This window comes from Populus nigra, chromosome 12, assembly GCF_951802175.1.
Source record: "Populus nigra chromosome 12, ddPopNigr1.1, whole genome shotgun sequence".
NCBI lineage: Eukaryota > Viridiplantae > Streptophyta > Magnoliopsida > Malpighiales > Salicaceae > Populus > Populus nigra.
The window spans coordinates 7,305,092-7,320,492 of NC_084863.1; the positions used below are offsets into that span (position 1 = coordinate 7,305,092).

At 36.4% G+C, this 15,401-nt stretch overlaps 1 protein-coding gene across 1 annotated transcript; it reads left to right on the forward strand.

Annotated features, from left to right (window-relative positions):
• The first annotated feature begins 9,461 nt into the window (after positions 1 to 9,461).
• Positions 9,462 to 13,945, forward strand: LOC133669919 (uncharacterized protein At1g51745). The gene is made up of 4 exons (XM_062090252.1): positions 9,462 to 10,102; positions 11,066 to 11,643; positions 11,812 to 12,108; positions 12,289 to 13,945. The coding sequence occupies exons 1-4, from the start codon at positions 9,921 to 9,923 to the stop codon at positions 13,557 to 13,559; spliced, it is 2,328 nt and encodes a 775-aa protein (XP_061946236.1). The 5' UTR covers positions 9,462 to 9,920; the 3' UTR covers positions 13,560 to 13,945.
• The last annotated feature ends 1,456 nt before the right edge of the window (positions 13,946 to 15,401 follow it).

The following is a 15,401-nucleotide window of genomic DNA, read 5'->3' on the forward strand; positions in this document are numbered from 1 at the left end:
CTCTCTTTCTGTTGTAAGTGAAGAGAGAAGCCAATGAGTTTTGTTTAGGTTTTTTTTTCTACTGCAAGTATACTAGATGGATGCAAAGATGTGGGTTATTGACTTATTGTTCGGCTAGAGAAGAGACAAATGCAGGGGGCAAGACTCAGAGAGGATGAAAATTGAAAGGGAAAGGAAGAAGGCGATAAATTGTCTCTACTTGGTGTAGGTGGCGGCTTCACATGTAATGTTAATTAAGGTTAGGTTTACTGATTATTTATACTAGGTTGTTTATTAACTTTATTTTATGGGTGGACTAATTCAATTCACTAGTTTCAGTGGTAAAACCAAAATCGAACCGAACCGGTAAGATTTTATGGTTTTAAAAATCAGTTTAATCGGTTTTCGATTTTGATTCGGTTTTCTCGATTAATTTTCCATCGGTTTTCTAGGTTAATTGGTTTTTTTGAACACCCCTAACTCTAATGAATCCCTTTTCGGCTTGCAAGCAAATGAGTCATAACTAGTAATTAACTAACACAAGTCTAATATTAAAACAAACCCTAAAACAATATTTAATGGGCCAAAGAAACTCAATTTAGAATAAAGTCCAAAGCTAATAAAATTCAACACTAAAATAAATAAATAAATAAATAAATCAAAATATCATAAAACAAAGTCCTCTTACTTAAAATCCTCATGGATGGCCGAAACTTCCCATTTTCTTTCCTTGAAGGCTTTGCCAAAACTTCATGTTTCAAATTAGCTAGGAAACTTTGTTTTTAATTGCTACAATTTTCTCCCTTAAATTGTCTCCTCTTAATATCCTTGATGTGTCAGGAAATAATATAAAATAATAAAAAGAACAATAAAATAATTTCAAGTCTCATTACCACCACATACATTCCATAATGAACATGGAATCCTTGGAAACTATGGATAATAATTGTTGTCATAAATATCTTATTATTTGACATGGAATCCTTGTAAAATAAATAAGTCAATAACTTCCACACATGTTTCTAAGAGCATTAAAAAATTGTATTGACTAGAATCCATAATACATTAGGAAACAATGTTTCTTCAATTTTCATATATTATTGACATATTTTAGTTCTGATTTCAAACATGTCGTTCTCTCTCGTTTGAATGAATTAGCAGGCCTCCTATATATCGCCAAAAAGTTATGGATGTCTACTTACCAACACAATTGTAATATCATCATAATTTCTTTTGTAGCTCTAAATATAGTCCAAAAAGTAAACAAAAGTCAGACATATAGATTTGACAAGATTCATCCAATAACTTTGACCCTTTAAAATAATCTCTCAACAAACTCTAATTGACCTAAAATTCTAATCCAATGTATAACATCATGTTTAGAAATTCATGTAAAAATTTCAGTCTGATCCAACAATTGAGTTGAAAGTTATGTTCGATAGAGTAAAACTAAAAAGTAGAAAATTTTTAATAAAAATCCGAATCCGACCTTACTGAAAAGTAGAAAATTTTATGTAAAAATTTGAATCCGACCTTACTTAGATCGTATCATATTAGTAATGTAAGTTGAATTTTAAGACAAGGAAAGAGAGAGTAAAAAAAATAATATAAGGATATTTGTTTTTGGTATAATATACTGCGGGTTAAAAATTATTTGTTTATTTCATTTATTTAGCTAGGGGGTTAAATTTTAAAGGGATAATTATTTCCCTCCAAATAAAGGAAAATTTTATGATACATGAGTAACTAGTGATATTTTATTAATTATGTTTTGTGGTTCACTTTAAAAAAAGAAACACACAAAAATAAAAAAAAATCAAAACTCACTGAAAATAATAAAAATATTTTTAACTATGATTTATTATATTTTCTCCTTGTGTTTTTTGTTTTTTTTTGAAAGTGAATTTATGAAGTCTGGTATACTACAGGGTTCAAGTCAGATGCATTGATGTAACAAATATGGCATGCCAATAGGTAAGGGTGGTGGGCGGCGCAGTAATGTTTGGAATGCTTATCTTGTTTGTCTATCATAGTTGGAAAATAAGTGTTAAGACTATTTTAAATTCATTTTTTTCAATGACAAGCTATGAAACACCTCACCCTACTATCAAGATATTGTCCGCTTGGATCCGTGAGCCTCATGGATTTGTTTTTGGCAGCCACACGTGGTTCCAAAACGCGTCTTACTAGTCAAGGTGAACATGATCATATAAGGCCCTCTCCCAAGTCCTCACCTATCGATATGAGATATTACAATCCACCCCCTTTAAGGAGCCCAATGGCCCCATTAGCACCATTGGACAACCAGTGAGCTGGGCTCTATACCAACTTGAAACACCCCATCCTACTAGTAAGATATTGTCTACTTTGACCCATGGGTCTCACAGATTTGTTCTTGACAGTCACACATGGTTCTAAAACGTGTCTTATTAGTTAAGGTGAACATGCTCATATAAGACCCTCTCCCAAGTCTTCACCCGCCGATGTGGGATATTACAGTTTCGCTCACCTAAATAGGTTCCCACAATTGCCTTGTCCTAAGCAAATAATAAACACAAGTAAATAAACTCAAAACATACCGCAAATATAGGAAAATCTCACAACCTTAATTAATCTCATAAACAAAGGATTACATGATATAAGTGCGTGTTTTATGCACAAAAATTGCATACTATACAGCCAAGGCTTTCCAGCCTATTTATAGACAAAGATATGTGAATTACAAGACATAATTATCATCCCTATTTTTCAGGACATAGTGGGGCACTTTCTCTCCTATGTTCTCCATGAACTTAATGGCCTATTTTCTAGCAAGTATTAGACAATTTCTCCCCTATGTTCTCATGATCTTAGTAGCTTGTAGAGCAACCCCAGCTATGCCCCACGTTCAATAACTTGTCCCCCATGATCTTGATGTCCATAATTGCCACAAATAACCCACAATCTGCATATCTAACTGCCAGTCCCAACTATCAGTTTCTGCTGTGTTTGCTACCAGCTTATAAGAGTCTGACATCATCGCCAGAATAGAGGTGAAGTATTCTTGCACCTAATCTTTGAATTGCCATAAATATGTGTTCTTTCCCAATGAAACCTCTATGTTTTTCTTCTATTTTTTAAAAAAATCAGTTTGTCAATTCTTTCTATGCTGGCCAAGTTAACGATAATCCATGATCTTAATAATACCATTGTCAAACTATTTGTGAATCGTTAGAGAAGCTTGCAACTTACTTCATTTTGAATCCTCTTATTCTTCATGGAAAGGTCTTAAATAACTTACATGAAAAGTTGGATGAAGCTTTAGTTGTTCTGATAGCTTCAATGGATAGGCAACAACCCCTACTTTTTCCATGATTTTAAAAAGTCCATCATATCTCGACACCAACCCTCGATGTTTTGTCTTCCCCATAATTTTCTTCTAGATTTGTGGCGTTAATTTGAGCAACACCTTGTCGCCCTCACTGAATTCTAGTAATCTTTATTTCTAGTTAACATATTTTAACATCCTTTTTCTTGCCTTATGTAAGCTATTTTGGGCTTACTCAAACAATTCTTATCGCTCCATCGTAAACCTATACACAGCTGGATTTTCCCCACAAGATTTTTGCATTGCAATCTCGGCAGGAGTTTGAGGCTGAGTCACCAAAACCAATTCAAACGGGCTTGCTTTTGTTGCCAAGGATTTTTGAAGATTGTAGCAAAACTGCGTACTATCCAGCAATTCCAACCAATTTCGTTGCATTGTTATCACTTAGTGTCTTAAATATTCCTTTAGTAGAGCATTTATCCTTTATGTCTGCTCATCGGTTTACGGATGATTGGGAGTGGAAAACTCCAGTCTTGTCCCCATTATATTGAACAACATTGTCGGGAATCTGCTCGTGAATCGCATATCACGATCACTTACAATGTTAAAAAGTACTCTAAAATACTTCACCATGTTTTGATTGAATAACTTAGCGGCAACTTCAGTTGTACACACTATCGGGGTAACCACAAACACTGCATACTTGGTGAATCTGTCTACGACAACCATGACAGTGTTCATGCTATCCACCTTAAAAAACCTAACAAGCGAAATTGACACCTAAGGTTTGTTTGGAATCGGTAGCGGCTGTAACAAGCCTGCATATCGCTGTTGTAAAGTCTTGTCTTGTTGGCACACTAGACAAGTCTTGACATAAAGTTCTATGTCATCATCCATCTTCTGCTAATAATAAGTCTGGGATACAAGAGCAAGCATCCTTTCTTTACCTGGATGTTTAGCCTACTGCGGGTCATGAGTCTCCATCATAAAATACTTTTGTAGCTCTCTCTTTGGCATAAAGATCTGACCTTTTTTTGCATAGAGTAGGTTTTATTCTAACCAACATCTTTGTATTGTCCCTTCTCGTACTAGATCAAGCAGCTTCTTGTACACTGCATCTTCCCTAGCATCTTGACAAAGTTAATCCAGAATGTCCAACTCCACTTGAACAAAGCAAGAATAGTAACAATTACCTCGCGTCTGCTAAGTGCATCCATAACCTGATTATGCCTCCCTAGTTTGTGCTCTCATACAAAGTCATACTCGACCAAGAATTCTTGCCACCAAGCTTGCCGCTGCGACAATTTCCTTTATGTCTTAAAGAAAGTGTTGGCAACATTATTGGTCTTGATAAAGAATCATGGTCCCAACATATATACTCTTCATACACCAAAGTAGTGAGTGCACTACGGCCGCAATTTCCTTCTCGTGAGTTGAGTATTTTTGTTCAACATCTTTCAACTTTCAACTTTCAAAAGCAATTGGATGTCCCTCTTGTACCAGCACTCCTTTTATAGCCCTATCTGATGTATCAGTATGCACTTCGAATGACTTCTCAAAATCAGGTAGCCCTAAGATTAAAGCTGATATTACCGTTGTTTTCAGCTTCTCAAAGGCCTGTTGGCAATCAACTAACCATTCCCATCTCTGATTATTCTTTAGAAGATCTGAGAGAGGAGTGTTTTCTTGCTATAACCCTCAATAAATCACCAGTAATAGTTTGCTAGGCCCAAAAAAGATCTCAACTCGAGGACTGTCTTTTAGTGTTGACCATTCAACGATGGCTTGAATTTTTCATGGATCCATCTTCACATGTCCCTCCCCAATTAAGTGCCCTAAGAACATAATCTCAATTTTTGCAAACTTATATTTCTCTCTCTTTACATATAATTCATATTCCCTTAATCTACTTAAAACTTATGAAAGATAAATTACATAATCTTTAATTCCTTTACTATAGACGACAATGTCATCTAAGTGAACTACAACAAAGTTGTCTAAGAAATTATATAAAATGTCACCATGAGATTACAAAATGTTTATGTAGCATTAGTTAGGCCGAATGACATAACTAGAAACTCGTATGAGCCATACCTCATCACACAAGTAGTCTTATACTCGTCACCTTCAGCAATTTGCACTTGCCAATATCCCGATCGTAAGTCTAGCTTTGTAAAGATAGAGGCTCCACACAATATGTCCATCAAATCTTGAATTAATGGAACTTGATATTTATTTTTAATGGTTACCTTGTTAAGTGCTCGATAGTCCACACATATGCGAAAGCTCCAATCTGTTTTCTTTTAAAATAAGACTAAAGCACCATTTAGAGCCTTGAAAGGACAGATAAAACCCGTGTCAATCAGTTCTTCCGATTACTTCCTTAATTTTGCTAATTTCATTGGCGACATTCGGTAAGGGGCTTGAGATAATAGTTTTTTTTCCAGGGACTAACTTAATTCGATGGTCTGTGGCCTTCCTAGGTGGGACTTTCTTCGATGCCCGAGGCGACATCACATCCTCAAATTGTTGCAGCATATTAGCCATTTCTTTTGGCACCTCCTTAAAACAATCTATTTTCTCATCCACTACTGTCGTAAGATACACTTTTCCACCTTTTCGTAATGTTTTCTCAATAACAATGACTAAGATCAAGCTTTTTCCATTTCTAATGACATTTGTCATCGTGACATTACAACATAGGACAAAACATAAGCATCCCTCACTTGCAATCATGACTCTATTGAGATATGACATCAAAATAATCTTGGTTTTTCTCAAGAAATCAAGACCAAGAATAATATTGTAGTCATCAAGATTTACAACCAACATGTCTTGTTTACCTCTCCATTGATCCAACATTATTGGCACATCATAAGACATACTTGTAATTTTTTATGCCTTTAAATTTGCTGCCTTCATCGATGTATGGCTACTACTCAATCGTAAGCCAAGTTCCTTCACCAATCGATCAACTATAAACATGTGAGTTGCACCTGAAGCCAGTATAACATTAATGTCTTTGCCATTTTTCCCAATTCTCACATACATTAGATTGTTTGCAAACCCTGATTTCTCTTTTTGCAACGCATCAATCCTTGCCAAGTCTTGATTAATAAGGTTGGTTTCAGTAGCCGCAATCCTTTGAGTCAGCCACTAGGCAGTTTAACACACGTATAGGATTGACGTGCATAACTACCCCCTCATCCACTATCTCCAACCCGAATAACATTCATCTTTTCCCTTTTCGGACATTCCCTCACAAAATAAGGACCATCACAAATGAAGCAAGCAAAGTTCAGTTAGTATCTTTACCTTGTGCACCTATTAACTTAGTCTTGCCCTTATTCACGACAACATTTGATGCATCCCAACCAAACTTTTTCTTCTTCTTTTCCTCATTGTCTTTTACTTTAGACTTGAAGGAGGCTGACACATAACTCTCTATAGTAGTTGATTTAAAATCAATCAAACTTTTCGCAACAACAATAATGGATGACAAATATTTTATTTTCTATCGTCTTAGTTTCGCTTGTGCCCAAGGTTGAAGTTCAAACATGAAGTTGAATAACCTATCCTCTTCGAACATATTCTCAATGTCGAGAATTAAAGAACTAAACGATTTAACATACTCACGAACTAACCTTTCATGTTTGAGCCTTTTCAATTCCTCCCGCGCAATTCAAGATATGTTGTTTGGAAGGAATTGCTTTTTCAGTTCTTGCTTAAGACGATCCCACATCTTAATTTTCAGACATCCAGCATTTAAGTCCTTTATGGTTCTTATCCTCCACCAAATTTTAGCATTACCCGTGAGATACATCACAGTGAGATCTACTTATTCAGCCACGTCGATCCTAGCAACACTAAAGTATTGCTCTATGTCCTACAAGAAATTCTCAAGTTCTTTGGAACTTCTTGCCCTATCGAAAGACTTCGGTTCAAGCACTTTAGGCTTAGATGTACTTTCCCAATAAGAGTGTTTGTTACTTCTCGTTTTAAAATGACAATAGTCTCTTCAGTAGCTTCCAATCGTTCACTCAATTCTGCCGCAAGAGAAATGTACAAACTTTCATCCTTTTCAGCACTTTCCATAGCTTCCTTTAATTGATCAATGATATAACGTTCTTCACCTTCTTCTTCTTGCCCTATCAAAGTCTTAAGGCACACCAACCGTTTCCTAATAACTTCCATGACTTCAAGTTGCATGATCTTAGAACAAATCGTGCTCTGATACCACTTGTCATAGGGTTAAATTTTTCACCCCAAAATTCACCCTTATGCGGTAGTCTAGTCCTGACTAGACTAAACCTTACCTCACCCTTTTCACTTGTGTTTGCCTACAACTATGTGTTTCACTCACCCAAAGAGGTTTCTATAATTGCGTTGTCGTAAGCAAATAACAAACACAAGTAAATAAACTTAAAGCACATCGTAAATAAAGGAAAATCTCCCAACATTTATTAATCTCATAAACAAAGGATTACACGATAAGTGTGTGTTCTATGCATAAAGATTGCACACTACACAACCAAGACTTTCCAACCTATTTATAGACAAGGATATGTGAATTACAAGGCATGACTATTATCCTTATTTTTCAGGACATAGCGGGACACTTTCTTTCCCATGTTCTCCATGAACTTAGTGGCCTATTTTTCAGCAAGTATTGAACAGTTTCTCCCCAATATTCCCATGATCTTAGTAGCTTGTAGAGTAACCCTTGCTATGCCCTACGTTCAGCCACCTGTCCCTCATGATCTTGGTGTCCATTACTACCATAACTAACCCACAATTAACATGTCTTAACTGTTAGTCCCAACTGACAGTTTCTGTTGTGTTTGCTGCCAGCTTAGAAAGTCCATGATCCGAACTCCACGTCCATGCTAATTCAAGAACTCAATGACTTGCATGAATTGTTGCACACTACTTGCCAAATTTGTCGTTGCCTATGCAAGGCTACCACTGTCAATCGTTACCGAATTCTAGGAAGTGTGCATTTATTGGCGTGTTCTTACCGAATTCTAGGCAGTGTGCATTTATTGGCGTGTTCTTGCACCTAAAGCTCTAATAGTTGTCATGTTTAATAATTGTCTTAGAAATTTGTTTACAGTATGGATGACTAGTATCCCACATAACATTAGGTCTTAGGTTCTTGGACATGTTATTGTTAAAAAAAATTAAATGAATGAGAAAATACAATTTTGACTAAAAAATATATTTTTTCTCTCTAGAATTTATTCATTGTTTTTTTATAAATATTTATTTTAATTATCATATAATTAAATAAATATAATGCTGAGACCTTGGAATAAAATTCAATCATTATGAGATTCATCCTTTTTTGATATTGAATTGAAACTAACAATTCTAATGCCACCTAACTAAAAAAAAACGCATCAGTTCATTATTATAAATTTTCAAGTTTTATTATTACTGAAAAAATTATATTGAGCAAGTAATGAAATTCTAGTCCTAATTAGCAAGCCTAAAACTCAAAGGTGCCCTCCCGAAAGCATGGAGATGGAATTAGATTAGTGTCGCGACAACTCTTCATGTAAAATTATAATTTTTAGACCCGATCTGGTTCAAGATTTAAATTTCAGGTTTTGACCGGGTCATTAGGTCACTCGAGTTAATTTTTTTTAAAAATAAAAAAATTAAAACGACATTGTTTTGGTAAAAAAAAGTCAATAGGTTGCAACAGAGTTTTTGACTGGGTCTTGTCGGGTCTCAGGTCAACCCATCTGACCGGGCCGAGTTTTAAAACTATGTGTAAAATAGCTCATCGAATAGTATAATTGAATTAAGAAAAAAACAGTTAAGAATTTTTATTTAATTCATTTTGACATATATTTTAAACTAAATAATTGAATTCAATTATGTAGTATGATATTTTATTTCAAATATAAAAATTGTAATATGTTATTAGCTGAATTTAAAATTAAATTTAATTTTGCATGTTATTTAATTACAAAAGAGATATATACATTAAAATATATAAAACAATGGTCATGAGCTTTGTTAATTAAAATATATATTAGAACACGTGGAATTTCTTCAAGGAACGAGAGTTCCCTTTTAAGTCGAGCCATGGGCTTTGTTAGGGGAAAGAGGTATTAGACCCAAAACCATAGGAGGCCCATAAGAAACTGGACTTAGTTAGAGTCGAGGCGAGTTTCCGCGTCAACAATCAGTGAGCCAGCAGAACACACCACTCGTCCTTCAATTTCATTCTCTGCCGCTGATGCCGCTGCTGCTTGTTTGTTTTCGTTTTTAAAAAAACCGAACAAAAACCAATCCATCCATCAATCTGCCTTTATATCATATTAGATAAGAAAACAAGGGAATTTCGAAAACAGATCGGTGAAAGAAAGGAAAACAAACCAAACCCTAAAAGGGAAGAAAATGAGAAGTCAGCAATTCTGAATGGAAATCCGATTCTCTTTACCCAGATCATCCACTTACACCTCTTTCCGGTTCATCCGCTTCTCTCTCTTCTTCTCTGGAGGCTGATTGATTTTCTTTTTCTTTTTTTGTTTCCTGTAAAATAAAAACTGCATTTACATACATATATATATATATATATATAGAGAGAGAGAGAGAGAGAGAGAGAGAGCGCGCGCGCTCGTGGATGGAGGAGAGTCCTGGGACGGCGGCCGATGGTGGCATAGGTCCGATTGTGTGGGTGCGGAGAAGAAACGGGTCGTGGTGGCCCGGTCACATAATGGAGGCGGATGAGCTCGCAGAGTATAATCTAACATCGCCGCGAACAGGCACTCCGGTCAAACTCCTTGGAAGGGATGATGCTAGCGTGTAAGTCTTTCTTGTTAATTTTGTTTGGGATTGTTGTAATGACAAGAGAAATGATTTGCTCACAAGTAAATAAATAAAACAAAATCTGTAAATGAGCTGCTAAATTGTGTATTACTCCGTTTAGATTGGATTGTAGGCAGGTAGGAAATACCATCAGGTAATCTTTTCTATACACAAATATGAACAAACTCATTCTGCGCAAGCTAATCCTAACATCCCTTTTGCTCCTTTTTGCAAAATCTTAAATCATATTGGATTACTTGGGAATAGTTTGATGGAATCATTCTTCCATAACCTCCCTAGTAGAGTTTCATTCTACGGTTATTGCTTCATTTTAACAGTGGCTTCTAGTTTGATCAAGTCCCCAAATGCCGGAGGCTTTTTCCCACCACCTTCCTTATGCATTGATAATCAATATAAGGTTTGCCCAAGTCCATTTCTAACCTCTTGGAATTGTCACATGCTGAACAAAATGAAAAGTTATTGTGTGATATACAAATCTTCTAAATGCCTTTTAATATCTGTCGTGAAATAAAACAAACATGTTGGGCATACTGTCAAGATCGACTCCCATAAAATAACGCTCTGTGCATAGTCCATAGAGTCTGCAATCATCTATGATTTTGTTTCTTGAAAACCTAACAAGCATCGCATTTCTTTATGCATGACACTTTTTTGGTCTTTGTTTTGTTAATTTTCTGTGTTCTCTCTTTCTTTTCTATGCAATAATAGCTTATTGAGGTTTAAATATTCTCAAACTTGACGTGATGAAAAAAACAAACAATTGGTTCTTTAAGTTATTGATATTCAATCAAATGTTTTGCTACTCTGTTTCTCCTTTTCCCTACTGGAAGTGTTAAACCAAGTGTTCCTTGCCCTTATTTCAAGTTATTTTATTTCCCCATCTTTCAATATATCTGTCACATCTTCATTCTGATTTTATGTTATTCTGCTTCTTCACAGGGACTGGTACAATTTAGAAAAGTCAAAGCGTGTGAAAGCATTTCGGTGTGCTGAATTTTCTGATTGCATCAAAAGGGCTGAATCTGCATTGGGCATGCCAATCAAGAAAAGAGAGAAATATGCACGTCGAGAAGATGCAATTCTTCATGCCCTTGAGCTTGAAAAGCGACTCTTGATAAAGCAAGGAAAATTGGTTGTTGCCCAGGGCAGCCCAAGAAGTAAATCATCTGGGCCTGTGAAGTCCGAGTTGGGTGCATTTTCAGAAGGCTTAGTAAGTAATATTGGAAAACCTGAGGATGTTAAATCGAACCTGCTTTCTAGAGAAGTTGATACAGAGATTCCAGGCAGTCCACTTCCACTGAAAGCCAAGGATGGAGATCAACCAGTTTTAGAAGATCGCAGTGAGGAAATGCTGCGGACGAGAGGTTTGCAGGACTTCAGGCTGAGGACTTCTTTAAAGCGAAAACTTTCGCCTTCTGTTGATTTAGATGGTTCTTGGAGGAGACCTATAGCAGACCACAAATATGAGGATCCTCCTAACAGTGCCCCTCTTGTGCAAATAACTGCTCATGCAAACGGTAAAACACTATTTAGATAAATGAAGGTGGTCACAGAAGGGTTGACTGGGGAATATCTAGTCAAGGGATGTGATGTGGCCTGCTTACTTATTTTAGCATTGCAGAATATTGCTAAATTAGAATTTACTCATTTATTGCAATCTGACTGTTTTTGTTTCCATCTTTCAGGGTTGGAGAAGATGGGAGATATTTTCCAGGCAAAGAGGAGGGGATGTTCTAACTTGCCTGCCGATTCTAGTGATTCTACAGATGATAAAGAACTTCCTCCAAACCAGAATAAGATGTCTTCTTCTTGCTTTGAAGACAGGGTGCGTTCCCATGCTGGTTCATCAAATGAAGAGGAGTCGTCCTCTGGATCTATGGAAGATATTGAATCTGATTTTTCTGGATCTAATTCATCTGATTCCATGTGTGATTCTTCTCAGACTGAACCAGATATGGACAAAGAAATGGTTGTTTTTTCAGGTTAAGTATTTATTACTCCGTTCTCATAAATATTGCGATCCTTTTTGGACTTGCAAATTGATTGTTTTTGTTTTAAAGGTCAGTTGTTGAAGTCATGGCTCATAATGTCTCTTCTACTTCAGAAGGCACTGTCTTTTACTTTTATCTCACTGGTGTGTATTTATTTACTTGGCTGTCTAGATGTTGCTGTGCCTATAGAAGCTGAACAGGATGTTCTGGGACAGCCTGATGCACCAGCACAACATGCTAGTACATGCAGTGACGAGTCTGATGGATCAATGTCTTCTGATGACATGGATAACCTTTATCATGATGACCTCTATCTTGCAAATGAAGCAGTGTCCAAATGGCAATTGAAGGGGAAAAGGAACATTCGATATCTTACACAGAAGCCTGTCAACATGGAATATGGAAAAGGTTCTAATGGAGCTTCTCACGGAACCTTTTACAGGGTGAAAGGAAGTATGTCTAGCCAAAGGGCATATGGTGCTCAAGATGCCAATTTGGGCAGAAAATATACTGGGTCCAAACCGTATTGTCCTGGAAACAGAGGTTATTCTTACTCATCAAGATTGGCGTCCAGAGATCAAAATAATACTGGTCGTAATATGATAGAATGGGAAGGCATGGGTTTGGAGGATCGACATACCTTTAGGAGACACTGGGAAGACAGAGGGGAGCACTCTAATCCAATATTTGCTGGCCATCGCCATTTTGGGGGAAGGGCAAGATCTATGTTAATAGATGTGGATTTAAAGGTCAAATCAAGCTACCAAAAAGATCGTGTTCCTATTGTTTCCCTTATCAGCAAGTTTGATGGGAAGGCAATAATAGGACATCCGATCTTAATTGAAGCTGTGGAAGATGGTTCATCTGAAACTTATTTCCCTCTGAATGATTATTATAGCAATGAAGCAGTTGACCATGATGAAAGCACTTCACTGCCACCAGCATGGCGAACTGCAAGAAGGACCAATTCTAGGGTACCTCGCCCCCATTTATCATCAGTGTTGGGAGTTGATACTGGTGCTGAGGATATTCCATTTATGGATCAAGAAAGAACAGTTCCGTTTAGGAAATCAAGTGCAGGCAGTTTCAGTTACAAGGCAAACCTGGTGAGGAAGAGTCTTCCCCACATTTCCCGGTCTTCAGCGGACAAGAAGCTCCCGAGAAAACTGCCAAAGAAAGTAAGCTTACCGTCTAATCAAAAAACGAGAACCCTGTCATCAATTGGTGTCAAGCAAAATTTTGTTTCTAAGCCCATGCACGATACTAGCAATGGTCAAATGGATGGGCTTATCAAACCTGAGACATCTGCGCCAACTACGGTTGCTTGCATACCTGTCAAATTAGTTTTCAGTAGGTTACTTGAGAAGATCAATAGACCACCATCAAAAACAGCTATCAAAGTGGTGGTCTTGAACATGGATGGGGATAGGCAACCTTCATAGATAACATGTGTATTGTTATCAATCGCTACTTTGCACTGTACTTTGTCAGACATGGCAATGTGAGGATCTTGTCTCTTCAATTAGATGGTGTGGTGTAAGAGAAGAGCTTTTATATACTGATCAGTCATGGCAACGTTGTGGTTCTGGTATCATTAGTGGCAGCTTTTCCTGGGCACTGGTGTCCTGGAATGGAGGCTTTAGGCACAAAAGAAGAAGATTAGAAATTATCACAGATGATAGAAGCTAGCTTGGAATTCAGATAGATGTGTACATATTTTCTTCTAGATAAGGCTATACTTTCAATTTATCTTTTTGAAAGGCATAGAGAAACTTGCTACGGATCAGATCACTCTGCTTTTGAATCTATGGTTTCATTTTAAAGGTCATTAGATGAGCTGAGAGCCATGGCTCTTGCTTTGGCTATTTTCCTCGAAAAGATGAGAGCCAATTCGCTTAAATTGGAAGGAAATAAATTTACAACTAAACAGTGCTAAGATCCTCCTAGCAAAACCAAGTGATTTAAATGGATTTCTTATTACACATCTCTGTTACAAATAAATCTTTCTCCTTCAACTACTAACCATCTAACTAGCTACAAATGAATCCTTCTCCCTTTTGCTATTCCATTGTCTGCCATCTGCTTCATTTTATGTCTAGCCATTTCCAATTGTTTCTGCAACAACTAATCCATGTTAGCCCTCCTCCGAATCACCTCTTCTACTATCGCCACTGCTGTTGTAGTTTCCTGTGTGGTCATTTGCCAGCTAGGTGGAGGATATCCATTCAAGGCATAAAAGGGACTCATCTTGGTAGCAAAATAAAAACTAAAATTCTACCACCATTTTTTGATGAGCTAAGGACAATAAATGATGCCACCTGCATTGTCTTACACCTTAAATAGATCCTCAAACACTGATATATCTTTATAGCTTGGCCATCAATCTGAAGGTGATAGGCAGAACTCATTAGCGGCTTAACCCCCAACACTTTGAACAACTCCTTCCAGTATATATACCTGTGAAAACCTTTGTCTTATAGTAGTTACCGGCAAACTATAAAATTTGTAAAAATAATCCATGAATACTTTGATCTATCTCCTGAACTATAAATGGTTGTGATAGAGTTATAAAGTATCCTTACTTGGTGAATCTGCCAGCTATAACCATGATTGTATCCTTCTCCCCTAACCTAGGCAATTCTTCTATAAAATCCATAGTGATATCTCTCTATATTTCTTATGGTATTAGTTGAGATTATAGTGGGTCATGATATGCTATTATTTCCATTTTAGGTTGTTTTTAAATATCACATTCCCTTACAAACTTTTCAACTAATTTCTTTATTAATTGCGAATAAAACATAGAGTTTTGTATTCTTGTGTGACCTCCTATATATGAGTCATGAGTAGCACTCACCAATCTTTCATTTAAATTTCTTTGTTCCAATTACTGTAATGTTCTTATATCTCAGAATTTCTTTTGCAAAAGTATAATCTGGACAATTATTTGTATTAATTAGGGGTGTTCCAAACCCGATTTGATCCAGGTAAAAATTTCTAACCAAACCAGGTTTTTAATTTTTGAAAACTTTAACCTATACCAAACTAGAAATTGATTTAAACCAAACTAGTTTGATTCGCCTGGGTTAATTTTTTTTTTTTTTTGCTTTAAAATCAAAAAGCTAGAATATATGAGGGTTTGAAAATCATTTGAATAATTTAGTTCAATATCCTCCCACTAATTGCAAACACTTGCTTGCTACAAGGATATGACTCCTCTTTTCTTCAACACAAGAAAGCAGAGTCCAGATTCTATTCCCAAACAAATCTCATTCCTCTAAAAT

Coding starts and splice junctions, on each gene's coding strand:
- LOC133669919 (XM_062090252.1), top strand. CDS start 9,921: ATGGAGGAGAGTCCTGGGACGGCGGCCGATGGTGGCATAGGTCCGATT. Junction 11,644..11,811: donor AATAACTGCTCATGCAAACG/GTAAAACACTAT, acceptor TCCATCTTTCAG/GGTTGGAGAAGATGGGAGAT. Junction 12,109..12,288: donor AGAAATGGTTGTTTTTTCAG/GTTAAGTATTTA, acceptor TTGGCTGTCTAG/ATGTTGCTGTGCCTATAGAA.